Source organism: Daktulosphaira vitifoliae, unplaced genomic scaffold (genome assembly GCF_025091365.1).
Source record: "Daktulosphaira vitifoliae isolate Bord-2020 unplaced genomic scaffold, ASM2509136v1 Scaffold_1, whole genome shotgun sequence".
Classification (NCBI taxonomy): Eukaryota; Metazoa; Arthropoda; class Insecta; order Hemiptera; family Phylloxeridae; genus Daktulosphaira; species Daktulosphaira vitifoliae.
Window position 1 is genome coordinate 43156914 of NW_026099572.1, and position 24812 is coordinate 43181725.

At 27.3% G+C, this 24812-nt stretch overlaps 2 protein-coding genes across 3 annotated transcripts in view; both read right to left on the reverse strand.

The window, feature by feature from the left end:
• The window catches only part of LOC126895313 (uncharacterized), a 145344-nt gene that overhangs the window by 46656 nt on the left and 73876 nt on the right, over nt 1-24812 (reverse strand). The window lies entirely within an intron of this gene.
• LOC126895316 (uncharacterized) overlaps nt 19978-24812 on the reverse strand; it is a 64379-nt gene continuing 59544 nt past the window's right edge. The window contains exons 1-2 of one of the 2 annotated variants that reach the window (XM_050667053.1): nt 21894-22803; nt 19978-21445 (exon numbers count right to left, since the gene is read on the reverse strand). In XM_050667053.1, the coding sequence (XP_050523010.1) occupies nt 20593-21445; nt 21894-22747 (1707 nt within the window). In that variant the 5' untranslated portion in view covers nt 22748-22803 and the 3' untranslated portion in view covers nt 19978-20592. Of the gene's footprint in view, nt 21446-21893; nt 22804-24812 lie in introns of those variants that run through there. The other variant, XM_050667051.1, reaches the window with a different exon arrangement.

A 24812-nucleotide genomic window follows, 5' to 3' on the forward strand; every position in this document is an offset into this window, starting at 1 on the left:
TGGTTGGTTACAATATTTATACATATAGTAGTAGTTTAATATAAACATTGTTTTCATCACTGTTTTCCGATCAAACTGGAATGGTGTTTCAGAATACAATAATTTCGAAAAAATTTTGAACATCCAATAAGTTTTAATATTTGTTTTATATAATAATTTATCGATTTCCATTTTTGTGTATTTTATTAAAATTTTTCTACTTAAATCTATGTTTCAATTATAAATATGCAATTTTGTAGAAGATATTCAAAAATTAATTTAGTTTTAACTTATCATTTTAAATATAGATTGGAGGAAGAGCGTAACGGAGTAGTGTGTAATGATAAAAATAACTTAACCCACACTTTACACACCTGAACTCTACTTTAAATCTTAAAACAAATTTAACTTAACGATATAATGGGTCAAAAGTTATTATGGACTAGTAACTTTTTTTATAATTAGTTCATTTTTAGCTTCGATGCGAAGCTGAGAAGGTATTGGTTTTACTAAAATGTGTTTTTTTGTGTCTGTTATCACATTTTCTCAGCTCTCACTGAACCGATTTCTTTCAATGATACGTCAAAAGATCACAAATCGTATCTAGTCGAAGACATTACCCTCAAAAATTGAAAAAAAGTCCCTCGTTCCCCGTAAATGGGGGAAACCTCCGAAAAAATTACAAATTTAAAAATGGCTAATTTTCGAAATTTTTTCAATTTTTTTTACTAAAAACTGCCGTAACTTTTTTAAAAATTAACATATCAATATAATTCTTTTTTTTATAGATGCATGATGTCATTACCTATTTGGTATATTTTTTTTATAAATCTGACTTTTTACCTGTCTACAGGGGGGATTCAAAATGACAACTTTTTCACAAAAAATTGACTTTTTCAACTTAAATTTTGAAAGTGTTCCGGAAAGTCTGACACTTTTATATATATCTTAAATTAAAGCTAATGTAATATACTTTATAATGGTAAAAAAAAATTTCGGACTTTATTTTATCTTCATGGTGAAAACAGACATTAAACTTAATAAAAAAAATACGATTTTTGTAAAAAAATTCTTTTTTATATTTTTAACTTTATAATGCTATAACTTCTCGAAAGATGTATGGATCAATATAATTCTTTTTTTTGTAGATGCATGATGTCTTTACCTATCATTTGGTATATTTTTTTTATAAATCTGACTTTTTACCTGCCTACAGGGGGGGATTCAAAATGACAACTTTTTCACAAAAAATTGACTTTTTCAACTTAAATTTTGAAAGTGTTCCGGAAAGTCTGACACTTTTCTATATATATTAAATTAAAGCTTATGTAATCTACTTTATTATGTAAAAAAAAAATTTCGGACTTTATTTTGTCTTCACGGTGAAAATGGCTACCAAATGCTATTATTGTGTGAAAATTCTCAATTTTATTTTTAACATTTTTAACTTTATAATGCTATAACTTATTGAAAAGTGTATTGATTAATATAATTTTTTTATGGGAAATACTATTTTTTAATAATCCCTTTATCATTCGACATACTTTATCTTAATCAGGATATTAATAAGGAAGTAGCAGTTTATGAAGCTTTTGGAATAATCCACCATTTTTTTTAAATTAAACACTATCTAAAGATTTGCATCGAAGCGTTTTTTTTTAATAGTGATTTTAATCACTGTCAGATATCATTATACTTGATCCAACTATGCCACGTCACCACCGTGACGCGACCCCCCTGTGCTGGGTTTTTTTTTATTTTAAAAGCTAGTAAATATGTATGTTACTATAAAAAAATAAAGTTACCCATTGGTACCGCAGACAACTCATCACACGTGGTCGGTGCGTACCTATTCGAATGTGGAAATACCTAGATATTTATTTATTGCCATGGGTAACGAGGACGAACACGTTCTCGGAGATTTCAATCACTGTTCATTGAAAAACGTCAAAGCGTATCTGAACGCTGACGAATACCCGTACAACAACCAAAACGCCGATTTCGACAACAACAAGTACACAACGTTTTATAACTCGTACGCACAATTCCAGACAATGTATTACGGCCGTAAAGACCCTTATCCTTTACTGGACTATATAAATTACAAAAAACGTGGACCTATAGTCGTGATTGATTGTTCTAAACAAAACGACACCGTCAAGTCTTCAACGGTTGATCTACGCTTGGATTTCGAATGCTCCAAACAGTTTCCCGATAAAACATCATTGTATTGTGTAATTATTCACGACTGTCAAATGGAATACAACGCATTCACGGGAGAAGTACGAAAACTTTAATGTAAATACAAATTTATTTTTTATTATTGTACAATATACAATATAGAAACAAAAAATATGTATATATAACTACTATAATGTATATATAATTTTTTTTNCAATATAGCATAGAAACAAAAAATGTATATTTAACTACTATAATGTATATATATAATTTTTTTTTTTTAATAAAAAACTAGTTTTGTAAGCTCGTTATTTTATTTCAATCATCTTCGAATTTGACTGGAAAAGTCACGCATAGGAGATCTTTCTTGTCAATTTTCGGTAAAGTATCTATTCCTAGAAATGATCTGTTTGTAGCCAATTCCACCAAATTGGAGAAGTAATTACATTAAATTCGAATTTATCTTTTACTGAACACATTTCATTTATTTATAATAAAACACTGCGGATGTTGGGCTTTCTTAAGCGAAATTGCTGGGAGTTTTCTAATCCTATTTGTTTAAAAGTTTTATTTTATTCTTTAGTGCGTTCTATAGTCGAAAATGGGTCAATTATTTGGTCACCATATCAAACTAATCTTACTAATAAACTGGAAAAATTGCAAAAACGTTTTCTACGTATGTTAGTAGTAAAAGTAGGAAAATACGATATTAATGAAGTTGATTTAAATGTAGTAGCTTCAGATATTGGACTAACCAGTCTGAGTATGAGGCGGAAAATGTTTGACGTAAGTTGGATCCATAGTTTATTAAATAATAAAATTGACTGTCCAGAAATTCTTGATATTATTCCTTTTAATGTTCCTTCAGTCCATTTACGGTCTCAAACGATGTTTTATGTTTCTCCTGTCCAACAGAACTATAATCTTTTTGCTCCGGTCAATCGTATGTTATTAGAATGTAATGAAGTTAGTCATAAAGTGGATTTCTTTTTTAATTCTTTAGATATAATAAAGAGATCGATTATATAGTTAAGAATCTTTACTTATATTGTTTGTTTTTATAATTAATTGTATTCTCTAAATTTATTGATGTCTAGTTTAAGTTTTATTAACTGTACTCTTGCCCTTTGGGGCGTTAATTTAGTAAATAAATAAAAAAAAATAAATATACACGCTGAAAATTTTTAAGTTTAAGTTTTAAGATGAAAAAAATCAAATATTTTTAAACATACTTTCATGTGTTTAAATATATCGCTGAAGATAATTTTCGATGTATTTTCTAATAATTTACCCATAAACTCCGTACAACAAATTTCGTGGAAATATAAAAAAACCAATGTTTTAATTTGGCTAAAATTTATCGGTTTCTTATCAACCACCATACGATCAATTGAAGTCTTAAGTATAAGCTTCATTTCACGAATAATACGCGGACGTATATGAAACAATTGTCGATGTATTTTCTCAAATAACGTATCTTTAATGAAGTGCAAATGCGCAAACTAATTTTTTAATCGAAAATACACGCCCGTCATCACGTTTTGACTGAAACAGTAATGCAACTTCTCAAGTTAGCCTCCTCTGTGTCAAGCTCACCTTAATGTATTACTTGCAAAAGTATTACTCCGTTTAAATTTTCCTCTATCGATAAAATATACCCGCACATTGTATAAATTCTATGTTGTAAATTGATAGTGATAATAAGTTCCTGATGATTGTTTACCAACATGACTTTTGGTCAAAATAAATCGTCCGGGTCCAGACCAATGTATACGCTACACATTTGTGAAATTCTATACATTGATGAATCGATCAAGTCATTGATTTTATTGAATTTACACCTTAGTAGCCATTGTGATTAAAGTCTCCAACTCCAATAGACGTTACTGTCGCTGCGGTTCGCATTCGTCGTCTTTTCAATTGTTTCGATTGAATCCAAAAGTTCGTAATATATTCGCTTCACAACAGAGCATGCACATTCAAGATTGTCCGAATTTTTTCCCGCATCCTATAATTCACAACCTTTGTAATGTAAAAAGTCAACCTACACCATTGACTTTATCGCCTAGACGTTCCGCAAAATATTGTAAATCTCGATAATTTTTCAATAGTTTACTAACTAGTTTGAAAACTCTATCCGTCGGATCGTTTTCAACAAGAAAATTCAATTTATCCGATATATCATTGAAAAAATCCATCTCGCGCGTACAATAGATTAACAAATACTAAAAACCTATTAGATGTCAGCATACAATGATATGTTGCTACCCCCCTCCCTCCTTTCCAAAACATCTGTTAGACAATTAATTTGTGATAACGGATGAGGTGTAATTATTATAATATATTTAATATAATACTATATAATATAGTACGACATTAATCGATAAGTATAATACAGATTATAATAATATTATAAACATTATAATATATATGTTCCAGTGATTACGTCGTCGTCGGCGGCGGTAGTAGTGTTTATTTAAGAATGTGTTTTGCTATAAGAAAACTTGAAAAGTCGTCATTATTATATATTGTCTACAAAAAAAAAAAAATAGTGATTTATTATTCACTATATGAATAACGGTCAAGCNATAGTGATTTATTATTCACTATAAGAATAACGGTCAAGCTTATTAACTCGTATATTAACAATTAATGTAATTGACGGCGACATCGCCGCCGCGTTGAGCCATCTGCTGTATTAATCTCAAGTGCTATAGTGTAATCATCAATACAGCCATCTGGTACACAATGTTTCGAACTATTTTTTTTTTTTACAAATTAGGTAAAATTAACATTTTACGTATGGACTTTATCTAAATGTGTGCATGACGCATATCAAAATAGCGGATTCGACGTTTAAAATTTGTACTTTTAGGAGAGTACAAGGACGTGTATACAAAAGCGTGGGGACACTATTCTCTAGGGGATGATAACAACGACGAATCACGTTAAACTCTAATTATACATTAGTTTTATTTAATAAAATAAATCGATACATTTTTGTAATTGTTAAGATATGTTTATAACAATATGTAATTAAAACTATTACGAATTATCCATCAACCATTGTTTCAAACACATTGCTTTATACGAGCTACACATTTTATGATTATTTATGTGACGAATATAACGTGGTTGGAATTCCACACATAATTTCTGCAGTGGTGGACAGTTTGTTATGAATGTTCATAATATGAAGTACTCATTTTACTTCCTAAATACTTGAAATGTTTTATTAATTTGGATTTTTCATAATAAGGTTCTTTCATATAATATGAAAGAACCTTATTATATAACCTTAAAGAACAAGTTTCAATGTATATCAAATGGAAGTTAATGTTACGTACTATAAATTAAAAAAAATTTTTCTCGAAGACTTATCTTCTACGTGAAAACGGTTGCCATAGCTAAAAAATTCTATTTTTGTGTTTAAAATTTTTGATTTTAAATTTTCAACTTTATATTGCTATAACTTTTCGAAAACTGTATTTATCAAAACAAATTTTTTTTTCTAAATACATTATATATACTTATTTTATTTGACATACTTTATATTTAAATTGGACAATTTTCCCTTATACAAGGGGCGTTCAAAACTTACACATAAAAAGTAGAACTTTTTCAACTTAACTTTTGAAAATGTTCCGGAAATATTTCGAGCTTAAAATGTATGTCATATTAAAGCTTACAATGAATACTATAAGTAAAAAAAAAAATTTTTCTCAACACCTTTTCTTCTATGGAAAAATGGCCGTCGAATTTAACGAAAAATGTAATTTTTATGTAGAATTCACTGTTTTACATGAAATATTTTAATACTTAAAACTGCCATAACTTTTTGAAATATCAACAAATTAAAATAAATTATTTTTATATTGAAACCTTAGATATTTAATATAATTTTTTTGAAAATCTGACTCTTAATTTGCCTACAGGAGGGATTAAGTTAAGCTTTTTCAATTTAAATGTTGAAAATTTTCCTGAAAATTGACATATTTATTTAATCTTGAATTAAAGATTATATTATATACTTTATTATGAAAAAAAAATTCGAAATATTTACTTTCTTCTTGGTGAAAATAGCTACCGTATTCAATAATATGCTATTTTTTTGTTAAAATTTTGGGTTTTATATTTTATTATATTTAAAATATCTCTCAAGGGGAATACACTGACTTTCATGAATATTATATAATTTAATTGACATAGAATAAAGTTCATAAGACATAATAAATTAAACTTATTTAAATTTTTTTGCTTTTTTAAAGTCGAAAAAGAAAATTTTAAATTTGAGTTAGCTTAAATAATCAATTTTATCATGCGACAAAAGCAACGAACAGTTGCTTAATCGATAACACTTATGTCTTTCACGCTTTGGTTACGAGGTTCGAATTCGTCTATAGCGATTAACATTTTGCATTTTTTTTTGAGTTAAAAAACAATTTCAAAACATTAGATTTTTATCTCATTTAGATTCCGAACTTCAATAAATATCAAAGATCTCATCACTATAGTCTCCCCTTGTGAGAAGAAATTTCTTATTCGTATTAAAATTATTTTACAATGTGGTTTTATTTGTGGCTATAATTAATTTTTTCAACCCTTACTTGACCTACTTTTTTCAACGATACGTCAAATGATTACAATTCGTATTTAGTTGAAGATATTACTCTTAAAAATCGAAAAAATATTCCTTTTTCAAATAAAGAGTAGCTTAACCAGCTTTTTTCATATAAACAATAAAAATCATTCATTTCTTATATTTTTAAACTATATTATCGAATTAGATTTGATATAATAAAAGTATTCAGCAACAAAAGTTATTAATTTTTTACACGCTTTTAGTTTCACCTGTATGGTTGTTAATTTGTAACTTTCCACGCGCAATTTGTTATTTCTCGCGTATCCCGTCGTCTAGACTAGACCATCGTAATGTATTAACCCCCCCCTCCCGCTAATTACAGGATGACCACATGTGTCAGCAATATTATACAGGGTGTTCAGTAAGTCAGGAAACGGGTTTCTATTGTTCTCATTGTTTGTAACAATATAAACATTTAAAGGTTTTTTTTTAAAATTAATATACATGTATAAGACATATGGGATTACAAATACAGGTAGCTAATTGTTTATTTAAGACGATATTCACAGGTATATAGCCTTTATTATCAATGATATTAAGTGTTATGAGTTTATAAACACACTAACTGGCAATACAGAAATTATATCTATTGATAGTCATAAATATAATTTTAANGACATATGGGATTACAAATACAGGTAGCTAATTGTTTATTTAAGACGATATTCACAGGTATATAGCCTTTATTATCAATGATATTAAGTGTTATGAGTTTATAAACACACTAACTGGCAATACAGAAATTATATCTATTGATAGTCATAAATATAATTTTAAATTTATAAAATATATAGTTTAATATAACTTTTTAGTTCGGTATGCTTTTAAAGTGTGTTTTTTTAGTTTTTTATACAATATTTATTTTAACTCTATTTGTGTATGTTTCTTCAAGTCTATAACATTCCAAATTTTTTTGTAACATGTTGCTTTATAAATCATAAATCAAAAAAAAAAAAATGATTTTTAGTTTCACCTGAATTTAACAATAGATTTTTACAATTATAATCAAATTTTACAACATGCTCAATTGAGTAGATCTTTTTAAAAACTTTATTTTGATTGTTTTTTTTATTTAAAGTAAATTATTAAATTAAATTCAGTTCTGTATATTTCAATTACAGAATCTTTTTGAACACTAAAAGTTAATTAGAAATGATTACTATGATTTCTATTTAAGTAATCTATTACGAATGCAAAAAAAAATCATTCGTTTGAAGAGCGAATTGAGTAACATAAACACCCGTTGTAATATGAAAGAACATTTTTTTGATAAGACCCAACTTGAAAATCATNTGAGATTATAGACAAAAAATGTGAAGTTTTAAGAAATTTACGGAAAAAATTATATATTTACTTGAAGAGCGAATTGAGTAACATAAACACCCGTTGTAATATGAAAGAACATTTTTTTGATAAGACCCAACTTGAAAATCATTTTAAGTATTTAGCAAGTACAATGAATACTTCATATAATGAACAGTCAATCGAAATGCATCAAAAAGCATTCAAATTTTTTGATGAGTTCTGTGAATATGTTTATAAATCTTGTTATGAAAATTTAGGATTCAGAAAAGTTGATCGTCTCAACAAAAGCTCCGATGACATATTAATTGTGGATTAGATTGATTATTCACCTACTTGGTTTTCATTACATAGTAAATGGCCAAGTATCAAACAGTTGAATTTAATAATTAAATTTCATAAAATTATTATTAAATTAATTTACTAATCACTAGATTACAAGTCACATTTAATTTTTGTAAATTGTTTAATAACATTATTTTAAAAATGTTTAGTTAGTATTTTTATTATTAAATATGAGTTTTAAAAAAATATTGTTGTAGGTGTATAACGTTAAGAAACATTATTTGTTTTTAATTTTAATAATATAAAAATAAAAAATAATTTTTTTAACGTATACTTTCGAGTGTTAAAAAAAATGTGCTGTTTAAAAATCTTTTTATGTTTTGTGGTTATTTTTATAAAGAGTTATCAAGCGTTTACAGAGTAATGTAGGGTTGCATGGAACAAAATGCATATACGCGCGAATATACTCGATAGCTCCATAAAAAAATATTCTAGAACACTACACTATAAAACGACGCCACATCAGTCAATCAACCAGTTAGTTCGTCACAAGTAGACAGTTAGTACACGTAGTGCATGCATATATTGTAAATATTCTAAAAGTGTTTAAATAATAAATCGTCTATCTTTGTTATCTTCTTTACGTAAATCGTTGTTTTTATTTATTGTTTAATCAATACGTAAAACACCAACTGTTATTAATATAATAATCAGCCGTAATCTCCGCCTTTGACACCATGGCAAGGATATCGCCAACTGTGAATAATTGATTATGCGATCTGTTTCCTTGCTGCAACCAACCCGATTTTTGTGATATATTGTAGTAAATAGTTGAAAATGTATTAAAAAACTTTGATATTAGTATAGTATAAGGTTTTTAACATTGTATTTAGCAATTTTAAATTCAATTACATTCAATAACAATGGTGGGAACAAGAATATATTGAAGGGGAACGAGAAAATAATGATGCATTGACGTTTTTAACAAGGAACGTCTTGTTTTCGGTCAGAACGGTTGGTTGTGTGGCGAAATGTTGAACAAAATGTGTGTTTATGTATAACTCTTCACTCGCCACGTGTTATTATCTCTTGTATCCCGTCGTCTATGGCCTTGAGACTAGACAGTCGTAACCCATTCACCCCACCCCGCTCACCACTCGCCGATAATAATATTTTCCTGTATAATTTTTTGGTTTTCGTACCCGTACAGGCGTATGTGATATAAATTATATATATATATATATATAAACAAATTTTTATTTTGACTGACCAATACCGCCCGCGTGTAATGCGCCTTACGTATAAATATCTATATATTCCTACCGCCGTTTATACCTTAGGTATAACGTTCCCCCCGCCCACAAAACAAGGCTATACCTAGTGCACGATACGTTTACGTACTTAAGTCGCTTTACATGAATATATATATATTCTAATTACTATTAAAAATTATATATTAATACACTTAATTCTCATTAAGAGATATATAGTGTATTCATTCCGATTACGGAAGATGATTCCCATATCGTCATTTTTCGTCACTACCTCCACGTTGCGCACCACTGCTTTCCTTGGATATGGTAGCCGTTTCTCAGACTCCCTCCCCGGAATCGAACCTTGATTTCCCGTTATCCGTTATAACCATGATAATGTTAGTAATTACTATCGTGATTGCTCGTTATGTTAAATATTTAAATTTTTTTTAATTCTATGGCGTCGGCTAAACCAGCTTCCTACTCTTTAGCCCTTCGAGGCTGGTAATGTTTATTTTTTTTGTAGATGTTTTGAGCCAGATTATTATTTCTGTGGACCGTGCCATTAACATAACATATGTGGCAAATTTTTTTTATTACATTTTTCTTTTGTAGGTGTCCCTATTTTCTTTTATTTAAGTCCTTCGACATGGTAGGCGCGTTCTAATACTACCTGTCATGTATTATATATATATATATATATTTTATGATTCTTTTATGTAGGTTTGATATTATATCATATGTGGTGATGCGTGTATATAGTATTAAAACAATGTGGTGACGTAGTGCATTTCATTCAATTTTTTTTTGGATTTTGGAAATTTATTGTTTTTTTTTTTAATTTATTTAAGTCCGTTTCATTTAACTTAACCATCATTTTATTTTTTTTGCGTGTACCATATTCAATGGACTCGTGTATTTTGAATTTTTTTCCTTTCAAAAATCAACTCTCCCTAGTTTATAAGGTACGGGCAACGGCCTTATACAGGGTGTTCAATAAGTTCGGAAACACCNCTTATCATCATGGTTCTGTGACAAGTGTCACGAGATTTTGGTGTACATCAACTGTCAACGACTCAACAAATATCAAATACAACTTTTTTATTTTTTTATCTTAAATTGCTTTCAGTGTACAATATTTTTTTTTTAATTCTACTATGGTCCGACAATACATTGTCTCGCCCAGTGGGTTAGCGAACCGTTCTTTTTATATTTTTCAATGCGCCATGAAAGTTGGAAATTTCGCATTGTGGCTAACTCATTTGATTTTTTAAAAATATTTTTGTAACATTTCAATACTATCAATATTTATCAGTATTATCTTTCTTAAAACCAACTAATCTTTGATATCTCAGATTAGATGAAATTTAATCTAATTTAATAATTTTTTTTTTTTTATTAGATTTTATTATGAAAATATTATAGCTCGACAATTACATAAGAGCTAAATAATATAGTATTATTTAGCGTTATGAATGGCAAAAGGGAACAGAATTCAGGTTTAATTTGTAAGCGAATGCTGGTAAAAGGTTATGACTAAGTCTAAGTATGAAAAGCAAGAAATGGTATAGCTTACTCGCTACGATACGCTATACGATGGAATGATGCCATCCGGCAAAGCTGTCAAGGAGAGAAGAACACTTAGTGAGCCATGCTTCCATCAGGGTAGATCTAAAGTAATGCTGATCAACAGAATAAGGAAGAAAATAGGAAGAATAACTTAAGAATGATGATGCGCATTTAGCAAAAAAATCAGCAAACTCGTTACCGCGGATCCCGACGTAGATAGGGAACGCATGGAATTAAACATCTTTACCAGAGGTTAACATTTTGTGGAGGGGAGCTCTAATTGAAAGGATTATAGGAGAAGTTTAAGAATCAAAAGGGTTAGAATTAATAGCCAGAAGACAATCCTTCGAATCTGAGAAGATAATAAAAGAGATATCAAATAAGAGTGATTCAAAAGACAGAAAAAAAAAGTTTTGTGAATAACGCTATAATCGATATATAATTATCATCAACATAGTTATAGAATGTAACTAATGTAAAAATTAATCAAAATAACGTATTTAAAATAAATTGTGCATACAATGTGATTCAAATAACAAAAAAATATAAAAATTGTGAATAACGCTATTAACGATTTTCTTACTAACATAAATAACGGGTAGATTAAATAAGGAAAAGCTGCGCCCCCCTCTTTACCCCCTTACCTAACGATAGGTATGATCAAGGTCAGACAGATAGCGTGGTCTTGTGATGGTGGAGGGGAAGTAGTGGTCTTATGATAGTAGTAGTAAGGAGAGGCGTGGTCTTATGATAAAGGATAAGGATGTGAAGGTCTTTCAAAATGGCAGGGGTTTAATCTATTATGCACATGCGCAATATAACTCGATGCCATGGGTGGGAGAGATTGTTCATACGTAGCTGTTCTCCTATTACAGTGCCATTTACTGGAGAATAGAGTAAACTAAAACTCTATGTTAACTCATAACGTCAACTGATAAACGTACGCTATACATTGAATAGTACACGTTAAGTAGACGCCGCTGTTACCACCACACGTGTCCTTGACTATTCTTTTAACATATTTACTTAATATTAACTCTACAGGCTCAACATGTCCTAAAGAGGTAATGGAAACTTAACATAAACTAACTTGAAATAGGTGAGATGGAGATAAAACCCAACATAAACTAATTTGCCACACGTCTATAGATTGTATATAACAAATCATTTTCTAAGAATTTTACCATTGGCTACCAGACGCTTAGGTAAGCATATTCCCAACATCAAAGATGACACCATATATTAATGATCACTGTCGTATGCATTTTATAAACGTTGTTGTTTTTCACGCCTACGCATTTTATTATTTTACTATACGCTTTCGATTTATGTACTAAATAAATGAAATATAATAAGGATAAAGTACTAAAATAAATACATTTTTTAAATGCAAAATATATATTTAAGTAATCATTAGTATTTTATAAATATAAAATTTTACATTATTTTTTAGAAAAAACAAATTATAATATTTTATGAATTTCATTAGCCATAGATTATATTCAAACATTTTATCTTGTACAATCAAACAATATGCTGTAGTATTGACCGTAAAATTTTTATCGAATTCAAATTCTAATCTAATATCTACTGGCGCATTTTTTAATTTTTCATTTTGCCTTGAACAGTCAATGACAATGAGTGAAGCAGTTGTCTTGAATACTATTTTTGTCAGCATAGGTCACCCCATATCCTTTTCATAGAACGCCACTTGGAATTGGGTGTACATGTGAATGGTACAACGTACTTATCATTTCGAAAGTCCGCGAATGGACTTTCGAAGTTGTCGCAAGGGTACGATTCAGAGTTCAAATATACTTTTAGAGATGATAGCGAACAATGGTCAAATCTACTATTATCTTTGTTTATTTTGTATATTCTATCCACTTGAAAAGTCACAATAACAAATCTTGGACTCTCAATCTGCGAAAAAGTTTTCACGGTGCAGGCTTGTTTTTTACTATTTGGTAGTCCAGGATTTTTATATAGATTCCAATATCGAAATGTTATTTGAAGCGGTGTTGAGGTTTCCAGGATTTTAACTATGTCTAAAAGCATGGCATTCGACACATTTACATGTGGAACTTTCGATATAACTTTATTCAAAATAATTTTACAGCTTTATTAATTTTCATTTGTCGAGTAAATACAGTTTGAAATCATTAGGTATCTGTCATACGCGATCATATGAGCCATAGACAAAATTATGTCATTTTTAGACATATTTTGAATTGTATACAGACAACGCCGCGTTGTCTCATTTATATAAATTGAAGGGCAATAACAGTAAATTATCCAGTTGGGCACTCTTCTTAGGTAACCTAAATTTAACCACAGCACACGCGCCCGACAAACACAACGAATTAATCTGTTTTTATGACAGTAAAAAAACTACAACTATTTACTTTTATTTTACAAATAATTTTTACAGGATATGTGAATCATAATATTATGTGACCTGTAATATATTGATATTTTTTTAATTCCTGTGTTAATGACAATAATAGCTTACAAGAACATTTTAAAATATAGTATGGTAATTTTTTTTAATGAGACCTTATAATTACTGTTAAAAATTGTTTAAATTGTAACATATATTTTATTTTATATAAAAAAAACGATAGAAAATGGTTAGCTACAAAATATTATTAGTATCATAGTACTTTAATATTAACTTTGTTTTCATCACTGTTTTCAATCAAATTCGAATAGTGGTTTAGAATACAATAATTTGGAAAAAATGTTGATCATCCTGTAAGTTTTTTATTTGTTTTGTGTAAAAATGTATGGATTTCAATTTATGTATATTTTACTAAAATATTTCTACTTAAATCTATATTACAATTAAAAAAAATATGCTTTTTTGTAGAAAATGTTCTTAAATTTATCTAATTTTATCTTATTTAATTTTAGATATTAAAACAAAATTAAAATCCCAACCGTGTGACTTTTGTCTACCATCACCTGTTACGTTTTTATCGCGTGACATACACCATAGTACAAAATGCAAAAAGTGCCGAACGGGCAGTAATGACTCGCAATCTTTGTAATAAATGTTCCTAAATTTATCTAATTTTAACTTATGTAATTTTAGATTAAAAAAACCATTAAGCGCTGCACGGACGACAACGACTTTCCGCAATTCTTTTTTTTAATTTATAGATCATTACATAAGCTTTAATTTGATATATGTTTAAAGGACACAGTATTTCCGGAACATTTTCAAAAGTTAAGTTGAAAAATTTAGTTTTTGTAAAATGTTGCTATTTTAAATCCCCCCCTGTGAACAAGTTCAGTGTTAGATTTTCAAAAAAATGATATCAAATGAAAAGAAAATATTCAAGATTTTAGTATAAAAAAAAATTATTTTTATTTGTTGATTTTTGAAAAAGTTATAGAAGTTTTAAGAAAAAAAAATGAAAAAAATTACAAAATTTACCGATTCTAAAAATTGTAATTTTTTTGGAAATTTCCCCCGTTTGCGGGGAACAAGAGAAAATTTTTTAATTTTTAAGGTTAATATCTTCAACTAGATACGATTTGTGATCTTTTGACGTATTGTTGAAAGAAATCAGTCAAGTAAAAGCTGAGAAAAAGTGGAAACAGACACAAAAAAAAAAAAATAAACACTTTATTGTAAAATTAATACCTTCTCAGCTTCGCTGTTTAGAAAGGTAGATAAAAACATGTCTGAAGATCAAATCTGTACTTAAATTTTAAGGGATCTTAAAGAATCNAGAAAGGTAGATAAAAACATGTCTGAAGATCAAATCTGTACTTAAATTTTAAGGGATCTTAAAGAATCTATTTTACACGCTATTTCTCTATACAATAATTCTGATTTAAAAAAATTAAGAGATAATTTTAAAAAAATCTAACTTATGCAATTCAGAATAAATAACAGAGAGTCATATTTTATTGATTATACAGACATTTTAAATCAACAGGTAACCCAATTATATAAATACTGGTTGTACTTATAAATACTACAATTAATTAATAAAATGCCATTTTTTTAAACAATACGACAAGACAGGAGAAGTAAATGGTTGGACTTTAAAATATGCAAGGTATAAAAAAAATAATGATTACCATATTAATTTTGAATGTTAAATATTGTTAAGATAGGTAAATGGATAAGCTTAATTTTTTTAATTTTTTAGTAATAAAAAAAATTCTATTCAACTTTTTTTTTTTTTTATTAATTTTTCTTCTATAACACTTGTAATAAATTTTTTATTACTAATTTTGGAATTTTAACTGATAATTCAATGTTCATAGTTCTACTCCATAATAAAGTTTTCAACATATCTTTTTAATTATAATNATTCCATTATAAAGTTTTCAACATATCTTTTTAATTATAATTATTCTACAATTAAATTTTTGTTTTCATTTACATTTATAAATGTTCAACCTCCAATCACTTTATTTAAATAATTTATTTTACATGTTAGGAGTTGGAATTTACTATTCTAAAGTTTACTTCAATTCAATTTAAAATCATAGAATTTTTTTTCATATTTATTATGGATTTTATTGATTTTAACATCCATTATTTCTATAGAGTTATTTAAAGAAATAAAAAAATGTATACAACAAAACTGAATCATCAATATTTAAAGGAATTTGATAATTCTCTAAAAACAGAACTGGTTTTATTTTATGAAAAACTAAAAATTGTCTTTATTTAATAATTTTCTAATATGTTTTGTATTATCGATTAAGTTAAATTTTGAATGAGTAATTAAATTGTCCACTTTTCATATTACATATTAAAATATTTTATTGAAAAATTCTATTGTTTTACTTTCAATTTGATGAAATACCATTTCAAGTTTGTAATTATAAATCATTTAATTGTATTTGAAAAAATTTTACTAATTCAAAAATACAAGAAAATACTTGGTTATTTATTAATTTATATCTCCGTAATGAAAAATTATGAATTAATTAATATTCTTGTATTTATAGTAGGATAATATAACAAAATAAATACAGATTTATTTTATTTATTTATAAATACATTTTTATTTGTGACTTTTAAATTTCTTTTATCCAATAATTATACTAATTAAAGATGCATGATAAAGATAAAATACTTAATTAGTACTCAACAATGTATTGTCATGTACAAAATGTTAGCAAATATTAAATGATATCAATTTTTTAATTAATAAATTAGAGAACTGTTATGAAATAAAATAAAACTTTATGAGGTTGTACTTTAACAAATATGAAACACAAAAGTTAAAAAATCAAACTTAATGTATCAAGATATTTGATTAAAAGTAAAAATTAAAACAATCATTAAAAACAAAATTTTCTAACTTATTTACTGTCAACAGTTATAAAAATGTTGACTAAACTTGCTAATCTAAGTAATGAAAAAGTGTAAATTATAAAACTAATCCATCAGAAATTAATATTCTTATTTAACTTGAATTCTAAACTTGCCACTTAAATAAAATATCTGTTGTTCAAAATTTTAGCAAATAGTAAAAAAATACTATAGAAATTAGAAGATTCTTTAAATATTCATACATTTTGAAAATATACTTGAACTGTGAATTGAAAATTGGTATGATATTATCTGTTATTTTTCATTTGAATAACAAAATTTAAAAACACTATATTTTTTGATAACAATATTATTACAATCAATAATAATATCAATTGGTAGTCATCGGTTAATCAACGACTACCAATTATTGCATTGCCTACGGTAAGGGCTGTTTCACTTACAGATAAATTAAAATTGAAAATAGGCACTAATAAATTATGCGGCTCGTGATAAATTTTAATGTAGATAACTATTTTAAATGTCTCGACTTTTGTGGATGCTCTCGCTGTTAATTTAATTATACACTTGCATGCTAAATTTTCTTTAAATGTAGTATACAGAGCAATACAACCATATGTAAAACTAAGGAAGTGGCTTAGTCTTTTAAAAATTTAGAAAATTATGTTTATTGTTATTTAAATTATTTTTAGAATGGGGAAAGATACATTTAGTCCTTTTAAAATGTTCTTTATAGTAGCATCTATGAATTAAAATTTTGAAACTTTCATTAGACTTTAGACAAAAAACATAAATAAGTACATAATAGTAAAATTAATACCTTTTCAGCTTTGCATCGAAGCTAAAATATAACTTAATGAAATATTAAAAATAATCTTAAGTCAATACAGGTTAAAAACTTAAGGTTAATTTCGTCATGAGTATAAAAGTCAAAATCGAAAAATGATGCGTTACAGAAACTATTTTATAGTCTTTAATTTACCTCAAACTATCCCATAACTGTCGATAGATCAACTGTAATATTAGAAAATATGTGGACAGTTACTTTAATCTGAGTTAAAAATAATTATTAGTTGGTAGTTGAAAAGTATATTACAACTCCTATAGGCATAAGTTTGGAAACGTTGTTGCGTATTGAATAATAATAATGTTATAATGACCACTGATAATTTTTGTATAAACTTACAAACTACTACCTGTAATATGTTTGACAGCATGACGTACTTAAAGTGACACTAATTGTCGATAAAGCGACTATAACAATTGAACACGTTCAACGGTCACAGATAAAAGTGTACACTAGTTATGTATGTTAGATATCAATGCTAAAACTCCTATAGGAAAAAGTCCGGAAACATTATGTTATGCATTGACCGATAATGCTATTTTCTACAAATACCCCAATTAAAGATCGCGTATAAGAGAGCGATTTATAAAATGTCCATTTAAGTTCTTTTTACATGCTTTAATAAAAATTTTTTTTTTCTTAATAAATTTGCAGATAATTTGCAATAGATATCTTTTTTATAAAATTAAATTCATAAAAATGATCATAGCAAAATCTGTCTTCACATAGGACACTTTTCTACCCTTAAAACAACGATTATTTAAAAATGGTTTAACATAAAAAGTTATTTTCACCATAATTCTTTTTAAAATTGAATTCTCTATTGAAATTAGTAAAAAAAATTAGGGGTTGCCATTTAAATTTCTTAAGTTAGGGTAGATTTCTACCCTTTTGCATTAGGGTTGAATTTAAATTTTAATCGTAAAAGATGCATTTAATTATTCAATTAGCTTCTAAAAAAAAAAATTATTAAAAAACTCAATAGCGGCTCTAAAAAATGGGTGTTTCCGAACTTATTGAACACCCTGTATAAGGCCGTTGCCCGTACCTTATAAACTAGGGAGAGTTGATTTTTGAAAGGAAAAAAATTCAAAATACACGAGTCCATTGAATATGGTACACGCAAAAAAAATAAAATGATGGTTAAGTTAAATGAAACGGACTTAAATAAATTAAAAAAAAAAACAATAAATTTCCAAAATCCAAAAAAAAATTGAATGAAATGCACTACGTCACCACATTGTTTTAATACTATATACACGCATCACCACATATGATATAATATCAAACCTACATAAAAGAATCATAATATATATATATATATATATAATACATGACAGGTAGTATTAGAACGCGCCTACCATGTCGAAGGACTTAAATAAAAGAAAATAGGGACACCTACAAAAGAAAAATGTAATAAAAAAAATTTGCCACATATGTTATGTTAATGGCACGGTCCACAGAAATAATAATCTGGCTCAAAACATCTACAAAAAAAATAAACATTACCAGCCTCGAAGGGCTAAAGAGTAGGAAGCTGGTTTAGCCGACGCCATAGAATTAAAAAAAATTTAAATATTTAACATAACGAGCAATCACGATAGTAATTACTAACATTATCATGGTTATAACGGATAACGGGAAATCAAGGTTCGATTCCGGGGAGGGAGTCTGAGAAACGGCTACCATATCCAAGGAAAGCAGTGGTGCGCAACGTGGAGGTAGTGACGAAAAATGACGATATGGGAATCATCTTCCGTAATCGGAATGAATACACTATATATCTCTTAATGAGAATTAAGTGTATTAATATATAATTTTTAATAGTAATTAGAATATATATATATTCATGTAAAGCGACTTAAGTACGTAAACGTATCGTGCACTAGGTATAGCCTTGTTTTGTGGGCGGGGGGAACGTTATACCTAAGGTATAAACGGCGGTAGGAATATATAGATATTTATACGTAAGGCGCATTACACGCGGGCGGTATTGGTCAGTCAAAATAAAAATTTGTTTATATATATATATATATATAATTTATATCACATACGCCTGTACGGGTACGAAAACCAAAAAATTATACAGGAAAATATTATTATCGGCGAGTGGTGAGCGGGGTGGGGTGAATGGGTTACGACTGTCTAGTCTCAAGGCCATAGACGACGGGATACAAGAGATAATAACACGTGGCGAGTGAAGAGTTATACATAAACACACATTTTGTTCAACATTTCGCCACACAACCAACCGTTCTGACCGAAAACAAGACGTTCCTTGTTAAAAACGTCAATGCATCATTATTTTCTCGTTCCCCTTCAATATATTCTTGTTCCCACCATTGTTATTGAATGTAATTGAATTTAAAATTGCTAAATACAATGTTAAAAACCTTATACTATACTAATATCAAAGTTTTTTAATACATTTTCAACTATTTACTACAATATATCACAAAAATCGGGTTGGTTGCAGCAAGGAAACAGATCGCATAATCAATTATTCACAGTTGGCGATATCCTTGCCATGGTGTCAAAGGCGGAGATTACGGCTGATTATTATATTAATAACAGTTGGTGTTTTACGTATTGATTAAACAATAAATAAAAACAACGATTTACGTAAAGAAGATAACAAAGATAGACGATTTATTATTTAAACACTTTTAGAATATTTACAATATATGCATGCACTACGTGTACTAACTGTCTACTTGTGACGAACTAACTGGTTGATTGACTGATGTGGCGTCGTTTTATAGTGTAGTGTTCTAGAATATTTTTTTATGGAGCTATCGAGTATATTCGCGCGTATATGCATTTTGTTCCATGCAACCCTACATTACTCTGTAAACGCTTGATAACTCTTTATAAAAATAACCACAAAACATAAAAAGATTTTTAAACAGCACATTTTTTTTAACACTCGAAAGTATACGTTAAAAAAATTATTTTTTATTTTTATATTATTAAAATTAAAAACAAATAATGTTTCTTAACGTTATACACCTACAACAATATTTTTTTAAAACTCATATTTAATAATAAAAATACTAACTAAACATTTTTAAAATAATGTTATTAAACAATTTACAAAAATTAAATGTGACTTGTAATCTAGTGATTAGTAAATTAATTTAATAATAATTTTATGAAATTTAATTATTAAATTCAACTGTTTGATACTTGGCCATTTACTATGTAATGAAAACCAAGTAGGTGAATAATCAATCTAATCCACAATTAATATGTCATCGGAGCTTTTGTTGAGACGATCAACTTTTCTGAATCCTAAATTTTCATAACAAGATTTATAAACATATTCACAGAACTCATCAAAAAATTTGAATGCTTTTTGATGCATTTCGATTGACTGTTCATTATATGAAGTATTCATTGTACTTGCTAAATACTTAAAATGATTTTCAAGTTGGGTCTTATCAAAAAAATGTTCTTTCATATTACAACGGGTGTTTATGTTACTCAATTCGCTCTTCAAGTAAATATATAATTTTTTCCGTAAATTTCTTAAAACTTCACATTTTTTGTCTATAATCTCAGTTTTTTTAATACCATTATGATCGACAAATTTATCTTGAGAAAATTCATTGTTTTTCAATAAAGAATTAAAATTGTCAACCCATTTTAATATATTTTGTAAATTTGAATGAGACCATAAAGTAAAACTCCACAATGTTAAATTCTGTAAAGTAATTAAAACTGTATGCAGACCTTCAAACATCATTTTAGATTTGTTAACTGAGTCAAAGAATTTAATCAAACAATTGTAGTTGAATCGATTTGCATATGAATTGCACTGAGACAATGTAGCAGATAATAAGACATGGTAATTTTTAATTATTTCTGTGTACCTACATCTTATTAATTGTGTTATATGTTCTTTTTTTATTTGAAAATTCATTTTATCAATTGGGTCTTTCATTATAGAATCTACGCTAAATAGTTTTCCATTATAAACTATATTTATATGTTCCATTGTTTTCCAACCAGATTCCTGTCGAAGTATATTGAAAGCTTCAATTGCCATATTTTTATTAATATTTGGATCAATTGGAGGTATGAGTCTATAGTAAAAAAAAATTCTATAATTATTTATGAAATACACAGATTAAATAAATTAAAAAAGAATTAATAAGACATTGCATTATTTCCATTCAGTTTAATTTTTAAAAAATTATTAAAATGAATATTTGTATTAAAATATTGAGGCAAAACAAAGGATTTCAGAAAACAATTTTGTTATAGTATTTTATTCATAGATATCTAGGAGCTTATGAACATTTTATATAATAATACATTAATATAAATTATAAAATTAAACAACAAATATACCAAGAAAAAGTTAAGTTTGTTTATATTGTGGCCTTGGAATATTTATAAATTACCATAAAATTGATGTATGTAATGTAAATTTCTTATATTTTAAACAAATGTGTTGAGTTATTTAATATCTAAAATAAAATTAGTAAAGTAATAGTAGAGTAGAAAGTAGATGTAATTAAACATTCTTACTCGGGTGTTTTGGGATCGAGAAATTGTTCAAAGCCAAGATTTTTATACCAGAGTTCTATATTTTCATTATAAAAAGATTTAAGTTTACTACATGTCAAATAGACTAAATAAGAGTCATCTTCATTCATGTCAATTGTTATTGAATTAGTATTTATAGAAGTGTCGATAATAATATTACTATTTTGATAGAGATTGTTTACTATTTTTGATGCAACTGTATGAAATTCATTTAAATTCTTAAAATTAATTTCAGTGTCTTCAATATTTGGCAAACTGTTCAGATCTAAATGTCTGTTCTCTGATATTTTTTGAAGTACGTATTTTAGAAAAAAGTTAATTTCGTCAATTATAACATTCGGCATAATTGCTCCTTTAAACATAAATCTGACATCTATGTAGCTTATAAACGCCATAGCATTGTAGAGATTTTCAAACATTGTTCTGGAATTTTTCACTTCTTCAACGAGTGATGTTACACAAGAAATAAAACTTTCTTTTAAGTTTCTTTCATGAAATTGTTTACATTTTTGGAGAATAATATCTATGTAATCGAGAAAGTGTTTTAGTATTTCAGTATACTTGAAATTTAGTAGACTTATTGTATAAAAATAGTTATTTTTGAAATTATGGTAGTTTATTTCAGGTTTGAAAGCTTCCTCTATACTAATAATAAAATTTGAATCTTCTTTGAATTTTAAATTTAGCATTTCATTCAATCCAATATTTGAACGAATGTGACCAATCACTGTTTTGATGTAATTTTTATAATCATCGCGATAATTGCAATTTACTCCTTCATCTATATTCATAAAAAAAATCCCAATAGATATTAAAATCAACGAATAAAATTCCATTTAAAATAAAATACTAATATTAATTATGACTAGTTAAGAATTAAAGTCGATTTAAAATGAATATAATCAAATGTGTTCATTATATTTTTATATCATAGATATGATAGTTAAAATATGTTTACTAAGAACACAAATCTTTTTTTTATGGCGTTAAAAAATTACAGCGATTTATTTATTTTACGAATAACTTTTACAGGATATGTAAATTATATTATTATGTGACCTGTAGTATATTGATAAATTTTTTCTCCAATCCCTGTGTTTATATCATTAGTTGCTCACAATAACATTTTAAAATACAATAACGCATTTTTTTTAATGAGACCTTATAATTACCGTTAAAAATAATTTAAAATGTAACATAAGATATATTATTTTATATAAAAATAATTATAGAAAATGATGGCTACAATATTTAAAAATATAATATTAACTTTGTTTTCATTACTGTTTTTTGAACCAACTGAATGCTGTTTCAGAATTTCGAAAAAATGTTGAACATCCTGTATGTTTTATTATTTGTTTTGTATAAAAATTAATGAATTTTAATTTATGTGTATTTGATTAAGATGGTTCTACGTAAATCTTTATTTCAATTAAAAATGTGCTATTTTGTAGAAAATGTTCACAAATTCATCTAATTTTAAAACAAATCTTTTTTTTAAGGCATTAAAAAATTACAATGATTTATTTTTATTCAGAAATAATTTTTACAAAATGTGTAAATTATATTATTATGTGATCTATGATATATTGATACATTTTTCCTTAAAATTTTATAACGTTAAAATTGCTTACAAGAACATTTTAATAATACTTTTGTATCTTATTTAATTAAACCTAATAATAACTATTAAAAATAATTTAAACTGTAACATAACACGTTTATTTTATAAAAATATATTAATAGAGAATGGTCAACTATATAAAATATATTATAATAGAATATATTTATAATTATAGTACTACTCTAATATCAACTTTGTTTTCATGGCTGTTTTTCAAACAAACTGGAATGATGTTTCAAAATAATAATTTCGAAAAATGTTAAACAAAAATTTGATTATTTGTTTTGTGTAAAAATTTATGGATTTCAATTAATCTGTATTTGATTAAAACTTTTTTATGTAAGTCTCTATTTTAATTAAAAATGTGCTATTTTGTAGAAAATGTTCACAAATTTATCGAATTTTAACTTATTTAATTTTAGATACTAAAATAAAATTAAAAACCCAACCGTATGTACCTTCGTCTTCCATCGCCTTCTACGTGTATATGATAGTTGAAAGACCCACCACATCTGTACGTTAAAATCACTTTCGCGATACGTACTGTTCCGAGATAACTGAAACGTATCAGCTCGTTAATATTCACAAAACTAATATTGATTTAAAGTAAGAAAACCTTATGATATGGTGAGGTAGGCATGTTACGAAAATTTTACGTGATACATCTCGTAACACGCGTATAGAAACGCACATGTCTAAAGTAGAGAGGGCATTGTCTGACATTTCGCAGGGAATCCGGTCACTCTTTAAAACGATTGTAAACCGCGACACGCATCATATGGACCACAGACAAATTTAGGTCATTTTTAGGCCCATTTTGAAGTATATACAAACAACGCCGCGTTGACGTCTTTACACTAATCGAAGGGTAATGACAGTAAATTAACGACATCCAAGTAACCAAAATTACATTATACTACACGTTCCTGGAAAACTCAACAAAGCGCCGTACATGTTGTGCACGCCACCCGATGGTGGAGTCCGCTATCGACGACAATTTAATAAGGATACCCACAACACAGCCGTTCCTGATCTCCATCACTCTTGACAATATTTATGCTGTTGCCGAAACAAACGATGCGTTCTACGAGCGACCGTTTACGAGGAGGGAAATACAAAACTGGCAAAATAAGCGACCCGTCTCTTTCTTCGATCACACAAAAATTAAATACACATCCTTCCACTACGGATGCAGGCACGTAGCCAGAAAATGTTTATTGGAGGGGCCAACAATTTTTGGGCCCTTGTATCATTTTCAATAATTTGTTTCCCATGAA